The sequence below is a fragment of the Setaria viridis genome, chromosome 1 (genome assembly GCF_005286985.2).
Source record: "Setaria viridis chromosome 1, Setaria_viridis_v4.0, whole genome shotgun sequence".
Classification (NCBI taxonomy): Eukaryota; Viridiplantae; Streptophyta; class Magnoliopsida; order Poales; family Poaceae; genus Setaria; species Setaria viridis.
The window spans coordinates 6,991,868-7,011,464 of NC_048263.2; the positions used below are offsets into that span (position 1 = coordinate 6,991,868).

Consider the following 19,597-nt stretch of genomic DNA (forward strand, 5'->3'; position numbering starts at 1 on the left):
AAACACACAATGGTGCAAATTATATTTTTCAATAGATCTTAAATGTTTGCAGCATTTATAAATTTTACTAGATAAAGATGGACATGTTGATAATCTAAAACTTTAGGCTTGCATACTACAAAAGCCAGTGACACCATGCCGGAGATTGCCATCGACGAGGAGTGGTGCGGCTAAAGCTCGCTCTTTCCCTACAGAGGCGAGGGAAGCACAATGCTTCCACCACGCTTGGGGCCTTGGGACAGCGAGGCAGGTCAGAGAACAACCATAGGAGACAATTGCGAGCGAAGAAGACTATCAAGGCCGACCACACGAGTGTGACAAGTAGACGCCTAGATCAGCTCGAACAAGGGAGTGAAAGGAAGGTCCGGCTCGATCAGCAAGCGGCAAGAGAGGCCAGCTCCATCGCCTAGTTTGAGATCAATGGGATTGTTGGCGTCGATCCGAACAATGCTAAGCATGTCGTTTTTGCATCACTACTCGCTCTCTGCAGAAAAAAAATGCTTTGCAACAAATTGTTGCCAACAATGCATAGTCAAACACAACCAGTCTACGCCCAGCCCAAATCGACACGAGCATCTCCTGCATTATTAATTGGCACATTGCTCACAACCTAAGCCGTGCGTACACATCCTCCTTCCTTTTTATCCTCCGTCCATCGGACCAAGCTAGCTAAAGTCATTTTTATCTTAACTAGCAGAAATATCTGTACGCTGTTACGGTCCTTACTTATTTTATTATTCGCTTGTTCCTAGTATGTTGGCTTCGCTTCACAATATGTTGCTGCATTGTCCCTAGTAGTCCTCTCTTTACAAGTATAGTAGTAGTAAAACCCTTTTTATCTTAACTAGCAGAAATACCCGTGCGTTGCTACGGGTTCTTACTAACTTTATTATTCACTTATTCCTAATATGTTAGCTTCGGTTCACGATATGTTGATGCGTTGTCCCTAGTAGTCCTCTCTTTAGTAGTAAAGCCCTTTTATCTTAACTAGCAGAAATGCCCGTGCGTTGCTACAGGTCCTTACTTGCTTTATTATTCGCTTGTTCCTAATATGTTGGTTTCGCTTCACAATATGTTGGTGCGTTATCCCTAGTAGTCCACTCTTTATAAGTATAGTAGTAAAAGATATTTGTGGGTGGTTTGATGTCATCTGTTTATTACGTAAAATCCACACATGGAACTCGTGTGTTCCGACGGAAACGGGGGCGGGCACAGCTCTGAGTGGTGTACCGCCGTTCGGAGTCCCATTGCCACGGTTGATAAGATGGGAACGGCGTCAAGATGTATGATGACGATGACGGCGCAACTGTTGTTGGGCTCTGTAAATAGAAACAAAGCTAAGGGTGGGAATGATTAAGTTTGAAGGCTGTATTTTTTCATACAAACTTTTGCATACGATTCTGCATGAATACAAACTTTATATCAAAACTATAGAGCTTGATAAGATTTTAAACTTTGTAGTTGACAACTTTTTCATTCGAGATCATTTAGTATTAAAAAATGTGTTATAAGTTCAGAGAAGAAACACATTTGTCACATCATCGATCCACAACTCTGAAATCGAGCGTTCCTATTGGTCGAACTCTCCTCCCACCCTTCCCTCTCAACAAGCCAACCTTATCTCCTCCCTCCCTCTCTCTCTTCTCTCCTCTCTCCCAGCCATATCTCCTCTCTCTCTTCTCTCCCACCTCTCCTCTCTCTATTCTCTCCCACCTCTCCGACGCGCCCCCGTAGAGGAGCACTGGTGGCTGGCGCAGCCCCCTCGGCCCAACGTCGGCGGTGGGGGTGGTAGGCGCGGCGGCCACCCCGACCCCGACCCCAGCGGCGGAGGCGGCCGACGTGGCCACCAGCGGTGCGGGTGGCCGGCCAGCTCCAGCTCTGCGGCGGCAACAGATGGCACAGCCCAGGCGAGGCCAGCCGGCACGGGCGACTCGACCCCGGCGCGGGTGGCCCTGACCCTGGCGTTGAGGTCGTCCGGCGCGGGTGCCTCCACTCCACAATTGCAGTAAAGTTTGGGGACCTTTTTGCAAAATTGTGAAGATAAATTTCAAGAACTATGGGTTGATTATGAAAAAGTTGAGGAACTTTTTCACAAAACAACCTCGACGGTTGGAAGAAACAACTACATACGTAGCTATTTTATTTTATATCTCTACCTATAATATTAAAGTGCGGTTGTTTCTTCCGACCATCGGGGTTGTTTTGCAAAAAAGTCCCTCAACCTTTTTTAATCAACCCGCAATCCTGGGAGTTAATTATTTTAGGCTCGGCCATGGACAACGGAGGCTGTGCTCGGCCGCGTTAGCCCCCGCGCTCTCGTACGTTGCGTCGCCACCATGGGGCTCATGGGCTGCACAGGCCGCCATGGGGCCGTGCGCTGCGTCTGGCCACGCCGGCCCCACGCTTTTGTGCGCGGCGTCGGCCGCCGCGAGCCCCATGCGCTGTCGCGTGGGCCCGTGCCACTCCGGCCGCCGCGCCACCGTGCCCACGCGGGTTGTGGGCCCTTGGGCGCCAGCCACCGAGTGGCGCAGCTGGTGCTGCCGCGGTCGGGGTGACGGCATGGTGAAGAGGAAAGCTCCTATTTTCATGCACCTCGTCCCACCCCACCTCCGTCGTCACTTACACCGTTACCCAACGGATCCGCCGTCGTCAAACCCTCCGGAGCTACCCTCATCATGAGGTGGCCACTCCACTATCGACGGGAAGCACCACTTCCTCCCGCATCGTCATCTTTGTCGGTGACCCCAGCACCTCGGCCACCATCTGGTTGGGACGAATTCGGTCGATCCAATCACTGTCATGCGAACGGAGGTCGTCTCGGGGGGGGGGGCAGTCGTCAGGCAACGCAAATAGGGGCAGAAGCAGGGACCTCACACCCCCCTCAATGACATCCATCCCCTCCAGATCTGAAACTAAGGCCTCCACATCTAGCAATTGGAGGCTCGATTTTGCACTTGATTGGAACGATTTGGAGTGGATTATAGAAGGAAGGTGGATGGAAACGAGAAGAAGAGGAGAACGCACTCCTGCTCATGGAGGCTAGAGGCATTGTGACCTAGCACTTGAAGAGAGAATGAGGCTCACGGGGAGGACGAGCGCTTACCTGGGCGACGTTGAGGACAGCAAGATACGCAGCGCCTAGGAGACGGTGAGGATGGGGCAAGATGCGGGTGGCGTCGATGGACAAAGAGGAAGCGACTGGCTGGATGACGATGAGTACGGGGGAAATTGAATGAATGGATAGAGTGGAGGTTAAGTGGTGATTTTTTTTTAATTTCCATGCGCGCGTCCCACAATATAAACAGATAGCATCAAATTACTCACAAATATCTTCTACTACTATACTTGCAAAGAGAGGACTACTAGGGACAACGCACCAATATAGTGAAGCAAATGTAATATATTAGGAATAAGCGAATAATAATGTAAGAGCAAGTAAGGATCCGTAGCAACGCACGAATATTTCTGCTAGTCAATTCTCATTATTGAGCCATTGGCCATGCTAAAGTGCCGCTAGATCGCAGTTCTTTAATAATTCATGGCACCGTTTCTCCTTAGCCTCCTTCTTGTGCACGATGTTTCTAGAGATATATGGATTACAACATGTTGAGGACATTTCGGTAATTCAATTCTAAGTGTTTCTACTTTAATAATAAAGGCTAGTATTATTTTCCTCTACACACGAATCTTCTAGAGATATATGGTAACATGTTGATGACATTTCGGTTATTCGATATTACAAAAGTGAAGCACCTCCGCATGTGCATCTATTTAAAATATCCAAAACAACATGATGGTACAAATTCTATTTTCAATAGATCTAAAAGGTTTACAACATTTATAAATTTTACTAGATAAAGATGGACGGGTTGATAATCTAAAACTTTAGGCTTAGCATACTCCAAAAGCCACTGACGCTATCCTTTTTGTTCTTTTTTAATTAGGGCTCTTGGTTTTATTTCTGAATAGATGTGTTAGTTGTTCACCTAGTTTCTTATGAGATTCCACAATGTAGGACTTAAGTTCTTCATTGAGATAGATCAATCAAATTTGCAGTTCTTGAAAAGATGACATTGTCTTTGAGCTCTGATGTTAGTAGCATACTTTCTGGAGTGTTATATATTAACTAGTATATTTGTTTTCTCTTGCTCCTCTCATTTCTTCATTTGACTTCTTGTTTCTTTAAAGAGATTCTAAACTTTGGGATGTTTGTTAGGTTTAGAAGATACCGTGCGTGTTATTTTGAGCTTATTTAAATGGTTTTATAATTATTTCTTAGTGTCTAATATGTTTGATTATTTACGTACAGACTGACCTAAAATGAGCCTTCTCATAACATTAAATATTATCATTAATGTTATTAAATGTCAGATAAATGGTAGGGAGTAATATATACTTTTGGTGGCCATGAATCAGCAGCCGCTACCATGTAGCCAACGAAGGGATAGAGTGGACAAAAACATAAAAGAGGAGGGGGGTCCGCGCGGCAATGAGGTGCGCGCCAGGCGCGTGCTAGTAGTCTCACCACCACGACGGTAGAATAGTTCCTGTATTTGACCGCATGCTTGGCTTCTCCATCTATCCGTATGTGGCTGCATCTCGCTCTTTCGAGGCCGCACCTCACCAATATCGATCATTCGATCGTGGCTCTACACTAGTATGGGCAACGGCCAACGGATGCGGCGGAACAGCTCGGAGGCGCCGTCAATTCAGTCGTGGAAAATGCTACGCCACCGCCGCCCCGGACTTCTCCATGCTGGCAGTGGAACAACTATGCCTTCCTATTGGAATCAGAAACGGACGGACCCGTTCCTGGCGCGTCGGAAAGGAAGTCCTAGCAGCACCTAGCATGGAGTATTGCCGATGGCTCAATAAGGAGAAAGACTGTATGCACCACTGTCTTGACAAGAAGGGAAAGAGAAGAGGTTGTTCGCTGCTTTGAGTCTTTGACCATGTTGCATGCACACAGCTCCTGCTGGGTGTTCTCGTTTGACTCGGCATGCATGCAAAGGCCATTAGTGCCGAATGGTATTGGAGCCGACTAATAGTCCCAGATTTGACCGGTTTGCATGCTGGCGAAGATGTTGGGTGGGTCACTGCCTCGTCACTGGTGTAGTTTTGGGCTTCCGGCCCTAACAATGATCACACAAAAGAACGTTGATAGCAAGAATGCGTTTGGTTGCTCGAATAAAGACATGTTATATGGGACAAAAATAAGAAGCTAAGGCAATCTGTTCTTATGTTATAATAATTGGAACAGTATGTGTTATAATAATTGTTATCTTGTGCACTTGTCATTTTATAAGCATTAGTTTACCTAAAAAAGCCTTAGTATTCTTTTAAATACAGTAATTCCATTTAATATACACTAATATCATGTTAATTACACTTACACCATTAGTGGGCATATGCTTTTCATCTAGCGGCCCCGGCTCCATGGAAACTCCTAAAGTTGTTGTATCTACACTTTTTTATAGAGTTGAGATGTCTCTGTTGTACTCGCAAATTTAGACCCATTTGAATTCACCAACTAAACTTTAGCTAGCTAAATTTAGCTGAGATGGATACAAATAAGATAGCTAAAAAAACAACTAAACATCTCCTAGCTAATTGGAAGGCAAATATCGTTTAGCTTGTTGAACCTAGCTAAAACCAGCTAAATGGGCTAAGGGCGCGTTTGGTTCGTTTCCGTCGCTAGCCTGGCTCGCATCTGGTATGCAGGCTAAGCTGGGCCAGGCTGATTGCATGCAGGTGATCATTGTTTGGTTACCAGGACGAAAGTAGACAGGCTGAGCAGAGCACATGTTTGGTTGCATGTATGAGCTAAGAACTGGCGAATAGAGAAGAAAAAGCAGTTGTTTGGTTGGCTGCATGTACCAGAGTTTGAATACCAGATTGTTGAAATTGGTGAGGTTACCACAAGTCAGTTTTTAGACCAGGTACTCATACAACACGTTCATACCAATGGAGGTCATACCATAACTCAATATTACAACAAAGGATCATACAAGCTTGTACAATAAAACTAGGATAATAATGAACTGAACAATGATAATGATATCTTTAGTTGGTGTGCTTGTTTTGTTCAGTTCTTTGTCGGCCTTGAACTGAGGAGGGGCTTGATCTACATGTTGGTTGTGATAGGCAGCCCAAGCTTGTTCTTCAGTGTTGTACCCTTTGAAACAGGCTCCCTTGAAGCCATTGACTTGTTGATGGAAATCCCTCCAGGTGGAGAAGACGCCAGTTTTGCGGCCATAGAACACAACATACCAAGTCATAATTGAAGTCCTAGATTAGTTACAATGCAGCAATACAATGTGAGTTGTAATAAAATTAATCAATGAACAATGCAAACAAATGAGTTGTGTGCTCAGATCATGCAGAAATAAATAAGGACATCATAACAGGCAATGGAGTTGTGCTCAGATCATGCACAACTGAAAAAGGAAAACATAACAGGCAATGGAGTTGTACTCAGATGAAGCACAAATGAAAAAGGATATCATGAAGGCAATGAGTTGTGCTCAGATCATGCACAACTGAAAAAGGATATCACAAAGGCAATGAGTTGTGCTCAGATCATACACAAATGAATAAGGATATCATAAAGGCAATGAGTTGTGCTCATATCATACACAAATGAATAAGGACATCATAATAGGCAATGAGTTGTGCTCAGATCATGCTCCAATGAATAAGGACATCATAATAGGCAATGAGTTGTGCTCAGTTCATACATAACTGAATAAGGACCTCATAAAGGCAATGAGTTGTGCTCAGATCATGCACAAATGAATAAGGACCTCATAAAGGCAATGGATGTGTACTTCAGATCATGCATGAATGAATAAGGTAAGAAATAGGCAATGTAATAGACTGAATGAACAGAAGGTAATGGATGACAGACACATGAAATAAATGCCATATGAATAACTGCAACCATGACCAAGTGTCCATGACATCATAGGCAATGTAACTGACTGATCAAATACATCACAGAGGTAATGTCCATAGCCTACTGGCACCTTAACCCCCAACTACAGTCTCTGCCTCTCTAAGACCACAACCTAACCATACTTACCAGCCACAACCTAAGCGTGCTGTCTCAAACCAAAAGAAATGGAGCAAAGTGTTTGAAGCTCCAGTCAGTGTATCCTGCACAAAAGAAGTCACTATGCAAAAGATAGATCAGTCAGGAAGCATGTAGAGGGATCTACATGTAGGAATTCTTGGCAAGCCATGTCCTTAGCCAAAGGACGCGGTGGTTCTCAGCCATGTTGACAAAGGCATCACCCTGGGCCTTGTTGTCAACCAGATGGGAGAAAGCACAGATCAGAGCCTCCTCACTGAACCCTGGCATGTACATCACTGCACTGTACAGATCAGGGTTCAACACCTCAACCTTGGTCTCACGGATAGCAGAAGCAACATCCCTCACTGCCTCAGTCATACTGCTCATCACCAGATGGTCCTCCTCAGTGAGGACAGACCTCTTCCTCTTCTTGCTAGGACCAGAACCACTAATGACCTCTATTATATCCTTGGGTGCTTCTCCAAAGACCTTAGCAACATCATCAATGCACTTGGCTGCCTTGTCCTCATCATATGGTTCAGTCTTCATTGAGGTATCTGTAAAGTCAAATGGGCTACCTAGAGCCTCATTAGAACCCATAGCATACTTGCCAGTGGCCAACCCATTGCCAAAAATGATCATCATCTCCTTGTAGTTCTCAATGTGTTTGTTCAGAAATTCAGTATCCTTAGGGTGTGCCTAATTGTAGTGTGTATGATTAGTTAGAAATGTTAGAAATAAAACTAAAGGATCAGGAGGTAAGGAAGATCTAGGCATCCCACACACCTTGATGTGTCCCTTATAGTGCTCCTCATCAAGGCTGATCATGCAATTCTCCTCAATCCAGAGGGCACCACTTAGTTCCCTAAGCTTGGACACCCTCATCCATCTCTGTCTCCACTTCCTCAAGTGGTTATACACTTGAGTACCAGACACTTCATTGCCACTAAACTCCTGCAGGTACTTGGCAACTTGGTTCAGGTGGACCTCCTTGAAGCCCTTGTCTGTTCTAACACCACTCTCAATCAGCTGGCACATACGGCGCAGGACAAAGGAAGACATGGCACTAGTCCAGTGCATAGCACCCCTAGGGCGCTGCTCTGCACCAGCCCCAGCAACGTGGACAACCTCATCAGCCACTGCCAGATCAATCACCCCAACCTCCTCAGCCATCCCTAATGAAATGCATGCTTAACATCATTGCACAAACTCATTGCCATATGAACAGGAAAAATAGAATGTAATTGATGGATGCTTAACATCATTGCACAAACCCATTGCCATATGATCAGGAAAAATAGAATGTAATTGATGCATGCTTAACATCATTGCACAAACCCATTGCCATATGATCAGGAAAAATAGAATGTAATTGATGGATGCTTAACATCATTGCACAAACTCATTGCCATATGATCAGACAAAATAGAATGTAACGGATGCATGTTCAACATCATTGCACATGTACTTAACCTCAGGGAAGGTAAAAGAAATGTAGGAACAAATAATCATTGCACATGTACTTAGCCTCAGGGAAGGTAAAAGAAATAGTGGAATAAATAATCATTACACATGTACTTAGCCTCAGTGAAGGTAACAGAACAACAGTGGAATAAATAATCATTGCACATGTACTTAGCCTCAGTGAAGGTAAAAGAAATAGAGGATGAAATGATCATTGCACATGTACATAGCCTCAGTCTAGTTGTTCATACAACATATTATTACATCATCATTGCACAAGTGCATTGGCTCAGCTAACAGAACAGCAGTTGATCATTGCACACAAACAGCAAGCTCTACACATGAGAGGTGCCCCTATTGTTCCACATATCATTTGCAATTTCATTCCTTCTTGTACCCCAATCTAAATTGTCATCTGTATGAGAACCATCAGCAGGTGCAGTATTACTACAATTAGGTTCCCATGTTGCTTTATCAGGAATAACCTCATCCTGACCATGGCCAATTATCCAATTATGAAGAATACAACATGCAAGAACTAATTTGACTTGTGTCTTGAATGGGTGGTAGGGCTTGTTGTCTAGAATACGGAATCGATTCTTTAAAGCCCCAAATGCCCTCTCAACTGTGACCCTTAGGCTTGAATGCCTCAAGTTGAACAACTCTTTCTTATTGGTAGGATAATTTCTTCCACCATATTCTTTCAAGTGGTATCTAGTGGCTCGGTAAGGGGGCATAAATCCAGGACGACATGCATAGCCAGCGTCCACTAGGTAGAATTTACCTAAAGTAGCCAAGAATCAGTTGTAGTGGTTATGTGAAATCCCAATTTGTGGTTTGTCTAAAAGTTTCTGTTACAAGTACCTGGAGGAACCCTTAACCCATCATCCCTCTCTAGAGCATCAGCTAGAATGAGTGCATCATGTGCAGATCCCTCCCATCCAGCTAGCACATAAGTGAACCTCAGATCAAAGTCAACTGCAGCAAGCACATTTTGAGTAGGATAGTGCTTCCTACCCTTGAATGCTGCAGATATCTTTGCTGGTACTCTAGCATGAACATGAGTACCATCTATTGCACCAATACAATCCTACATTATAGCAAGACTTGTGATTAAAGTTTGGTCACGACTGCAGTTAGGTACAGGTAAACCTTACATTCATTTAATTACCTTAAAATAAGGATACCACTTTGGGCTTGTTCTGATTTTAAGTGCTGCCTCAGTTGATGGTGGCCTTATCATCTCTCCCCTCAGCTCACCAATAGCATACAAGACCTCTCTAAAATACCTACTTACTGTTTCCATGGATCTCCTAAATGTTTGGTGGATTACTCTAAATCTCTGGTTGTGTCCCACAACATGGAGAAACATTGCTACTTGTTCCTCCACAGTACTGTTTATTGTGTCCCTTAGCAAGTTTCTATCCCTAAGCAGGTTACACGGGTTGAAAAAGGGAGCTCTACGCATACGCAACATGTTCACACATTCTATGTCATTACAATTAAAAATTTTGTTCAGGTTGGCTTGGCGTTCCTCATCCATAGCACTCATTGGGGCATATGTAATCTGAGTCTGTGAATTATAGGCCACCCTGAGCCTACTCATGAAGTATGCATAGATGACAGACACAAAAGCAGCAGCTTTTATCACAAGCATGCGTCTCTGGTCGACAGGGTTCATCTATTACACAATGCAAAGCATGTCTCAGCAAAACAACAAATCATTTTGAGCATTCAACAAGTGGGTCAGGAAAAAAAACTGCAGCATCGCCTAATGCACAAGTGCTCACATATAGGTAAATCAGTGTAATAAGAATGCATCATTGGCTAAGGACATGTGCTCAGTTTTCATATTTATAACGTAATATCATCGGCCAAGAACATGTGCTTACTGTTGAAAGTAAATAAGCATGCATCATCGGCTAAGAACATGTGCTCACTGTTGAAAGTAAATAAGCATTCATCATCGGCTAAGAACATGTGCTCAGTTTCCAGAGTAAGTAAGCAACCATCATCGGCTAATGACAAAGGCTCACTGGAAAAATCGTTACCGCTAGCTCCTTCAGAAAAAAGTCGGAGGGCTTTCAAGAGTTCAACGGGTAAGGCAAGATAAAGGCAGATCTGCACATGAGGGAGAGGGATTAGTATCACAACATGCAAGATCCAATCGGGAGAAACAAGAACAGATCGAAACCCTAAAAGAAAAAACTTGCCTTTTTACCTCCAACGAAATCACCAGCACAGATCCGACCCTACAAATGCTCAAAACATTAGGACCCCAAAAAAACTGATGGAGAAAGGGAGCAACACCAGATCTGCGAGGGATTACAGGTTACCTGCTCTCTTTGCCACGAAACCCCGACGAATCGAACCTCAAACCTGCGGAAAATGAAGAGAGGGAGAAGCGAAAGGTCAACCACCGATTGAATCGAGCCTCAAACACCGTGGATCTGAAGCACAAGGAAGAGAAGATGCATTACCTGCTACCACCACTCAGATCTGGACGAGCAGGAAGAGGAGGACACGAGGAAGCGGGAGAGCTCAGAGCGGAGAGGCAGAGGGCGAGTGCGAGGGAGAGAATGGGGAGAGGGGCGGCGGCGGTGAAGATATAGCGTGGATGGAAGGCGCGAAAGGGGCGGCGGTAACCCTAGCTTCCCGCACGCCCCCGCATCTCTCGCCTGCATCTGAGGAGCCATTTTTTCTGGGCACCGAGGGCGCGCTCGCGTCCCGCACGAGCCAGGCCGCCAAGAAACGGAATCCATTTTCGTTTCCCGGCAGCCAGGCTCGGGGGGCTGTCTTGCACGCCGAGGGCCAGGCTCAGGTACGAATACAGGCATCCAATCACTTCGACGTTGTATCCCGAGGGCCAGGCCGAGCCATATACGGGGAAGCAAACGCGCTCTAAAAGACTGAAATGCCATCACTTGTTCCCCAAATTAAATGAAGGTGGCATGATCACAAAGTAGCAATTACTAGTACGAAAGTTTAACTAGCTAAAAAGAACTTTTTTATGTTTCTTGTGCATCCAAACGGACCAGTCACACAGTGGCTGAGGCAAATACATGATGCACCGTTCTTGTTTGATGGGTTCGCACATGGATCTAATATAACTGCCACATTGTCCATACAAAAATAATTGTAAAGCTATTTAAATTGGTTCGAAGAAATCATAGGTCACCCAACAAACAACCAGATCTTGAGACTCATTTCAACAATGTGTCCTTAAGTGTAGAGGAAAATGCTAACCAATACTTGGCAATTTTGCCGACACGGTTACCAAGATAGTTCACCTTTTGAAGGATGAAATGACCAAAATGTCTTCACAAAGCTATCTTTAAGTGTTTCTAGAACATTCATACAATACTTCTTTCTAGAACATTCATGAATGAGGCCACAACTTAGCCCACGCATGATTAGACGTGAGTACGCCGCGTTATCCAATCCAAGCACACGGGCTGTTCGCTTCAGCTTATTCAGCCAGCTTATCAGCCACCAAACAGTGTTTTTCTCTCACAACAAATCAGTCGCTCGTCCCTCCTTTCTTCTTTTTGGACACTTGTCATGTTAGGCTTCTTTTTTCTGAAAGACCCGCTTGAGCTGTGTGTTTAAAAACATTGGCCCAAAAACAAAAAATGAAGCCCAAAACCATCTACCACATCTTATTCCTGCAGCGTGCCGGGTCCATTTTCTTAACGGGCGCACGAAACAGCATGGCGGACCCGATTGCAGAAAACCTTCAGGTTGCACAAATAAACACCCTCCACCCCATCTCAGCTATGGGATCCATCATCAAAAGTGACTGAGAGATACACAAATCTCGAGCGATTGATGCCTATACAGATTCAAGGAAAAATGGAGCCATTAAAGACGAATTGAGACCTAGGAGAACCTAGCATCGGCGAATGGCTCTACAGCAGAAGAAAGGACTGTAGCATTATCTCAAGAAGTTATTGGGTTTTAGACTTCCATGGTGCATGGTGCGAGTGGTCAGAGGATAAAAAGGGAGGACGATGCATGTTCACGCGTGCCGAAAACAATCCGCCATTCGACCGTGCATGCATGTGCAAACCGGATCGGGAGCAATTGAATAGCTCCTAATATTTTGACCGGTTTGCATTGCATGCATCCAAATACCACGATGCCTCCTCTTCTTGTCTTCAAAAACAGAAGCTACCCAGTTCTTTCTTTCCCTATTGATCATCGCCAATATAATGCTAGGTGTTGATAGGTTGCAGTTCTTTGATAGTTCATGGCTCCATTTCTCCTTAGCATTCTCCTTGTCCATGCCACGATAATGCACAGCGTAATAATGCAGTCGTCTTCCCCCCTAATAATCGTTGCTGAGGTCCAGTTTTTTTTTAATGGTTCATGGCCCCGTTATTTCTCCTTAATCTCCTCTTTGCCCATGCGACGATAATGCGCAAGTTCCAGCGGCGAGATCATTTGCCTCTCCCCCCTCTTCTCCCCGTGCATACTCGAGGAAGAGAAGGAAGAGGAGGAGAGAGGCCGGAGACGGGTGCACACCCGAGGTGCCGCGCCGCCACTTGCGACGGCGGGCGAGTGACGGCGACATATGCCTTGTTGCTGTTGGTATGGCGCGTGATGAAGGGAGCACGAAGAGATCCGTAGAGAAGAAGCAGGCACCGGGGGAGGAGGACGCTAGCCTGAAGAAAGGCTCGTGGACGGCCGAGGAAGACGAGAAGCTGGTCGGCCATGTGCAGCGCCACGGGGAAGGGAATTGGGACAAGGTGCGCCGGAAGACGGGCCTGCGGCGCTGCGGCAAGAGCTGCCGGCTGCGGTGGACGAACCACCTCCGTCCGGACCTCAAGCGGGGCGCCATGTCGCCGGAGGAGGAGCTCCTCTTCCTCCGCCTCCACGCACTCCTCGGCAACAAGTGGGCGCGCATCGCCGCGCATGTAAGCAGAATCGATCAACAATCACTTTTATCTGTGATTGATTTAAGTTTATATTCGTGAGATGCGATCTGCTACGAGATTTGATCTTTTTTAGTACGTGCACAGCTGCCAGGGAGGACGGACAACGAGATCAAGAACTATTGGAACACGCGGATGAAGCGGCGTGAGCGCGCCGGCCTCCCGCTGTACCCTCCGGAGGTCGAGCACGAGGTTGCCCTCATCCGCGCCGGCGGTCCCAACACCATCCTGGACGCCGGCGCCGACGACCGCGTCAAACCCCAAGAGCGGCCGCCGTTCCTCTTCGACGCGGCCGATCCACTCACCTTGCTGTCACTGCCGCCACCGGCCTCGGACTCACCGGCGGCGATCTACCACTTCGGCATGGCCGCGCGGGAGCCGCGGCCGCTCCCCTCCATCGACGACCTGAAGATCGACCCCAGCAATTATTTGCCACTGGCACCGTTGTTGCCGCCCATGGCGCACCGGGAGCTCCCTTCGATCCAATCAGCAGCGATCGCCACCGGCGCGACGCTCGAGACGGCGTTCCTCTGCGATCCGGAACATCAGCAGGTGGCCGCGGCCGCCAGCCTGGTAAACTTTGGAACCATGCCCGGGTTGGTCAGCCACGAGAACATCGACTCGTCGGGGCCCTCCGGTGGCCGTAGCAGCCGATCGGAAGGCGGTGACACCCCTTTGCACTGCACCCAAGAAGAGGGGCTCCTCAACCTTGGCGGCAAACGCGGCTGCCTCTCCGGTGAGCTCTCGATGGCCTTCTCTCTGAATCCACTTTTTATCTTGGTTAAGTGGTGATGACACGTGCAATGATGTAATACAACGTGAGACGTGCAGGCGATGATGAGAAGCCGGCGAAGAAGCCGCTGGCAAGCCGTGCGGCCGACGACGAGGAGATGCCGAACCTGTCGCCGCCGATCAGACGATCTTCCTCTTCCCAACCCTCGGGAGCTTCGATGAGGAGGTGCAGCAGCTTGCCAGCTTATGATCCCGTCCGCGCCGCTGATCTACGACGGCGACGAGTGGAACCCATGAACTCGCCTAGGGATCATGTTAATTTTTTTGGAATCTGATCGAGGAATGAACCGGAACCGGTGCCTAATAATTTTTCTAAGAGCAGGGGAATTGCCGATGGTAGGACACTAGGACACGCATTGGCATGGCAATATTCTGTGCACTTTTGCATCGATTAAGCGTGTTCTGAATTTCTGAATGCTTGTTCTTGTTGGGTTGGCAAGATTCAGAAATGTGGGTGATGCCTGATGAGAATTCTGGAGTTAATTGACCCTCCTTATGCTAGCATGTGGGAGTTCAGCTCACTGATTTCATCTAGCTGGAGACTCTCGAGGCTTTCGAGAACGTCGATGCTAAAACCTCTCTGACGGTTGTGGGTACGTAGCAAAGTCACCAAGCCATGTTGGATTCAGTAAAATTACGAGAATGAAACATCGAGGATAAATTATTCAGGCATGTATGTGCAAGGGGTGCGATTACAATTAACCTTAAATGGCAGAAACTTCGTATAAGGAGGGTGCTGTGATTAGCAGTGCACCATGCATTACGGTTGCAGACTGAATCTAGTTCCTAGAAGAATGTGATGATCACTTTTCACTTCCTTTATAGACAACTGAATAGTTCCATAGCTGGGTTGGGCCTTGGAATGAGTAGCAAATAATTCGGTCAATAGTCTACACAATGTGCTTTACAGTAGAGCAGTAGCATTTCCTCAGTAGTGCAAAAAAGCATCTGAGGTACACTGCTGCTTGAACCACTGAACTCAAGAAACAAAGGAAATAACTGACGCTCAAAGAAAAGAGCAAAGGTCCAAGAGATTGTTAGAGATATGGCGTGATGTATCTGGACTCCAATAGATCATGGGATATACTTTGGCTAGGTTGTTGTAGAGTTTGTTGTAATCAAGATAGATTTGAACTATGGCCAAAGTATTTCTCTAGGGGTCTATATATTGTAAATCTTTTTGTACGTCAATTAACATGCAACCGCCGCACCTAAGGATCAAGGACGGCGTTCCTCCATGCTTGTGCGCCTCTGAAACTTTACATGGTAATCAGAGCCTAGATCGATTCCATGGCATCTAGTTCAAGCGCCTCCAATCCGCTACTCGGCGTCCAGATCACTGAGAAGCTCGCCAAGACCAACCATACGCTATGGAAAGCGCAGGTGCTCACCGCTATATGCGGTGCGCGCATGGAGGGCCACGTCACCGACAAGATCGTCGCACCAGCCGCTACAATCGACAAGAAGAAGGTCGACGACACGTCTGCTACTATGCCAAATCCGGCATACGAAGAGTGGTATGCTCGGGACCAACAGGTCCTAGGGCTGATCTTCTCATCGGTGGAGAAGGAAGTCTTTGCCCAGATCACTGCTGCAACGACTGCGGCGTAGGCATGGGTTGAGGTGGAGCGCATGCTCTCTGCCTAAACCCGTGCCAGGACGATGAACGTGCGTTTTGCACTAATGACTACAAAGAAAGGTAACTCGTCCATTACTGATTATTTTACCAAGATGAAAGGATATGCCGATGAGATGCTTGCTGCTGAGAAGCCGATGGACGATGAAGAACTCATCTCTCACATTTGCAATGGTCTCGACTCCGAGTACAACCCGGTGGTGACAGCGATTGCCGCAAGGGTTGAGGCGATCTCGATCCTTGAGCTCTACTCTCAACTCCTCAGTTTCAAGACTCGAATGGAGCTTCAAGATGGAGCCGGCTCCTCTGTTATGTCGCCAACAGAGTGGGCCAGGGCGCCTCCAACAACCGCGGCAACGGTCATGGTCGCACAGGACGTGGTCGTGGCCCAGGACGTGGTCGCGGTAACAACAACCAGCAACGTGGTGGAGGTTCCAGCCAGCGTTACACGGGGGGCAGCTCCGATGAACGCCCCTTGTGTCAAGTGTGCTACAAGAAAGGGCATCTTGCTTCCAACTGCTGGCATCACTATGATGAGAACTACGTCCCCGACGAGCATCTTGTAGCTGCGACAATGAACTCCTACAACATCGACACCAATTGGTACACCGACACTGGAGCGACAGATCACATCACAAGTGAGCTGGAGAAGCTCTCCATACGTGACAAATACAAAGGCAACGACCAGATTCACACCGCTAGTGGAGCAGGTATGTAAATTAAACACATTGGTCATACTGTTGTCCCAACCCCCACTCGTACTTTGCATCTTAACAATATCCTTCATGTTCCAAAAGCTACAAAAAATCTCATTTCTGTTCATCGCCTTGCTAAAGATAACTCAGCCTTCCTTGAATTTCACCCTGATTATTTTCTTATTAAGGATCAGGCCACGAGGAACACGATTCTTAGGGGGAGATGTTACAAGGGCCTCTACCCTCTCCCCTCAACTTATTCAGTTAAGCAGGCGTATGGAGCAGTCAAGCCAACTTTCTCTTGGTGGTATAGTCATTTAGGTCATCCTTCCTCCCCTATTATTACTAAAGTTATTAGCAGCAATAATCTACCTTGTTCCCTTGAGTCGAATAAACAATCCATGTGTGATGCATGTCAAAAGGCAAAGAGTCATCAATTACCCTATAGTAGATCAAACAGTATCTCTCGTGTTCCTTTGGAGCTTGTTCATTCAGATGTTTGGGGTCCTGCTTTAGACTCCGTTGGAGGACGGAAAATACTATGTTAGCTTTATCAATGATTTTAGCAAGTTTACCTGGATCTAATTCCTTAAATATAAGTCTGAAGTGTTTCAGAAATTCCATGAGTTTCAAAGTATGGTAGAAAGACTCTTTGATTGTAAGATTATTTCTGTGCAAACCGACTGGGGGGGGGGGAGAGTATCAACGACTTCATACCTTTTTCAATAAAATTGGGATCACTCGTCATGTCTCATGTCCTCATGCTCATCAGCAGAACGGGGTTGTTGAACGGAAACATCGTTATATTGTTGAAGTCGGCCTATCTCTTCTTGCACATGCCTCTATGCTACTAAAATTTTGAGATGAAGCCTTTATAACTGTTGTCTTCCTTATAAATCGTGTGCCAAGTAAAGTCCTGCAATATAAAACACCGTTTGAGTGCCTATTTACACAAAAGCCTGATTACTCTTCCTTGCGCACTTTTAGGTGTGCCTGTTGGCCAAACCTGCGTCCCTATAACAAGCACAAATTAGCTTTTCGCTCCAAGCAGTGTGTTTTCCTCGGCTACAGTAATCTTCACAAGGGCTTCAAGTGCTTAGATGTTGCATCGGGCCGTGTGTATATCTCTCGAGATGTTATTTTTGATGAATCAGTCTTTCCATTCTCTGCACTTCATGAAAATGCTGGAGCCCGCCTTCATTCTGAAATATCCCTTCTTCCACCAGAACTCCTTAATTCTTCCTTTGCTTCTGAGGCGGAATTAATAGATGATCATGTATTTGATTTACCTAACCCCTCTAATGTGTTTGGTGAAGTTTCTGTTGAAAATAGGTCTCCTGGCGCATCACAGTACGATTTTGGATCTGCACTTCCCCCGGACACGGAAATCGGCATTGCTCCAGGTGCTGCCTCTGCGCCAACGGAATCGGCTGGGGAATTGGCTGGAACACCATCGGCTGGAGAATCACCTGGAGCGCCAGCTTCTGCGCTGCCGATGGGATCCTCTGCGGAGCTGCCGGTGGGATCTTCTGCGATGGAAGCACCTGCACCACTGCGTACTCATCTGCGTGATGGGATCCGCAAACCGAAAAACTACACCGATGGAACAGTAAGGTATGGATGCTTTACAGCTTCTGGTGAACCCCAAAATTTAGATGAAGCAATGAACAACATGGATTGAGGATCAGCTATGGATGCAGAATATAATGCGTTGATTAAAAATAAAACGTGGCACCTAGTTCCGCCAAGAAAGGGTATCAATATTATTGATTGCAAATGGATCTATAAAGTCAAGCGCAAATCTGATGGAAGTCTTGACAGATACAAAGCCCGCTTGGTTGCAAAAGGTTTTAAATAACGATATGGTATTGATTATGAAGACACGTTTAGTCTTGTTGTAAAACCTGCCACTATCAGAACTATTTTATCTATTGCTGCATCTCGGGGATGGAGCCTGCGACAGCTAGACGTACAGAATGCTTTTCTTCATGGCTTCTTGGAGGGAGAGGTGTATATGAAGCAACCTCCTGGATATGAGGATCCAGTGATGCCTGGATTTATTTGCAAGTTAGACAAACCTCTCTATGGTCTTAAGCAGGCACCAAGAGTATGGTATTCAAGATTGAGCAGTAAATTGTATGAGCTTGGTTTTAAAGCATCAAGGGCTGATACATCTTTGTTCTTTAAGGGAACAGTTACAATATTTATACTCATTTATGTTGATGATATAATTGTTGCTAGTTCTACTCAAGAGGCTACTGCATGTTAGTTACTGGATCTAAACAAGGAGTTTGCTCTCAAGGATCTTGGAGAGTTGCATTATTTCCTTGGTATAGAGGTAAATAAAGTAAAAAACGGTATTCTTTTGACACAAGAAAAATATGCCAATGATGTGTTGCAACGTGTGGATATGATGGACTGTAAACCTGTAAGTTCACCGTTGTCTACGTCTGAAAAACTGTCGGCTCATGAAGGGTCTATGCTTGGACCGAAGGATGTTACAAACTATAGAAGCGGTAGGTGCACTGCAATATCTGACCCTGACTCGACCAGATACCTCATATGCAGTTAATAAGGTTTGTCAGTCCTTCCATGCGCCAACAACTATTCATTAGATGGCTGTGAAAAGAATTTTGAGATATCTAAAACATACTTTGAAGACTGGACTTAAAATTTGCAAGTCACCCTCGCTTCTTATGAGTGCATTTTCAGATGCAGATTGGGCAGGATGTCCAGATAATAGGCGCTCAACTGGTGGCTTTGTTGTATTCTTGGGGTCTAATCTTATATCCTGGAGTGCAAGGAAACAAGCTACAGTATCAAGATCGAGTACTGAGTATAAAGCTGCTGCCAATGCAACGACTGAGGTTATGTGGATACAAACCTTGCTGCTTGAATTGGGAATCCAAGCACCAAGAGCTGCTAAATTATGGTGTGATAATATTAGAGCTAAGTATCTTTCTGCCAATCCAGTGTTTCATGCTCGTACTAAACATATAGAGGT

At 46.0% G+C, this 19,597-nt stretch overlaps 3 protein-coding genes and 1 non-coding gene across 4 annotated transcripts; 2 read left to right on the plus strand and 2 right to left on the minus strand.

Moving 5' to 3' along the window:
* Positions 1-7,213: 7,213 nt before the first annotated feature.
* On the minus strand, positions 7,214-8,245 carry LOC117853365 (uncharacterized). The gene is made up of 2 exons (XM_034735749.2): positions 7,859-8,245; positions 7,214-7,771 (listed from the first exon to the last, which is right to left on the minus strand). The coding sequence occupies exons 1-2, from the start codon at positions 8,243-8,245 to the stop codon at positions 7,214-7,216; spliced, it is 945 nt and encodes a 314-aa protein (XP_034591640.2).
* A 626-nt stretch (positions 8,246-8,871) lies between these two features.
* LOC140221531 (protein ALP1-like) lies at positions 8,872-12,821 on the minus strand. The gene is made up of 6 exons (XM_072291310.1): positions 12,671-12,821; positions 10,873-10,915; positions 10,758-10,788; positions 9,708-10,217; positions 9,401-9,626; positions 8,872-9,320 (listed from the first exon to the last, which is right to left on the minus strand). Exons 1-6 carry the CDS (start codon positions 12,819-12,821, stop codon positions 8,872-8,874), a joined length of 1,410 nt encoding a protein of 469 aa, XP_072147411.1.
* Positions 12,822-13,128: 307 nt separating this feature from the next.
* Positions 13,129-14,262, plus strand: LOC117837782 (uncharacterized). The gene is made up of 2 exons (XM_034717547.2): positions 13,129-13,452; positions 13,558-14,262. Exons 1-2 carry the CDS (start codon positions 13,129-13,131, stop codon positions 14,260-14,262), a joined length of 1,029 nt encoding a protein of 342 aa, XP_034573438.2.
* A 1,770-nt stretch (positions 14,263-16,032) lies between these two features.
* On the plus strand, positions 16,033-16,171 carry LOC117841762 (small nucleolar RNA Z247). Its single transcript, XR_004637349.1, has one exon. It is a non-coding gene; the product is annotated as a small nucleolar RNA Z247 (small nucleolar RNA).
* Positions 16,172-19,597: the final 3,426 nt, after the last annotated feature.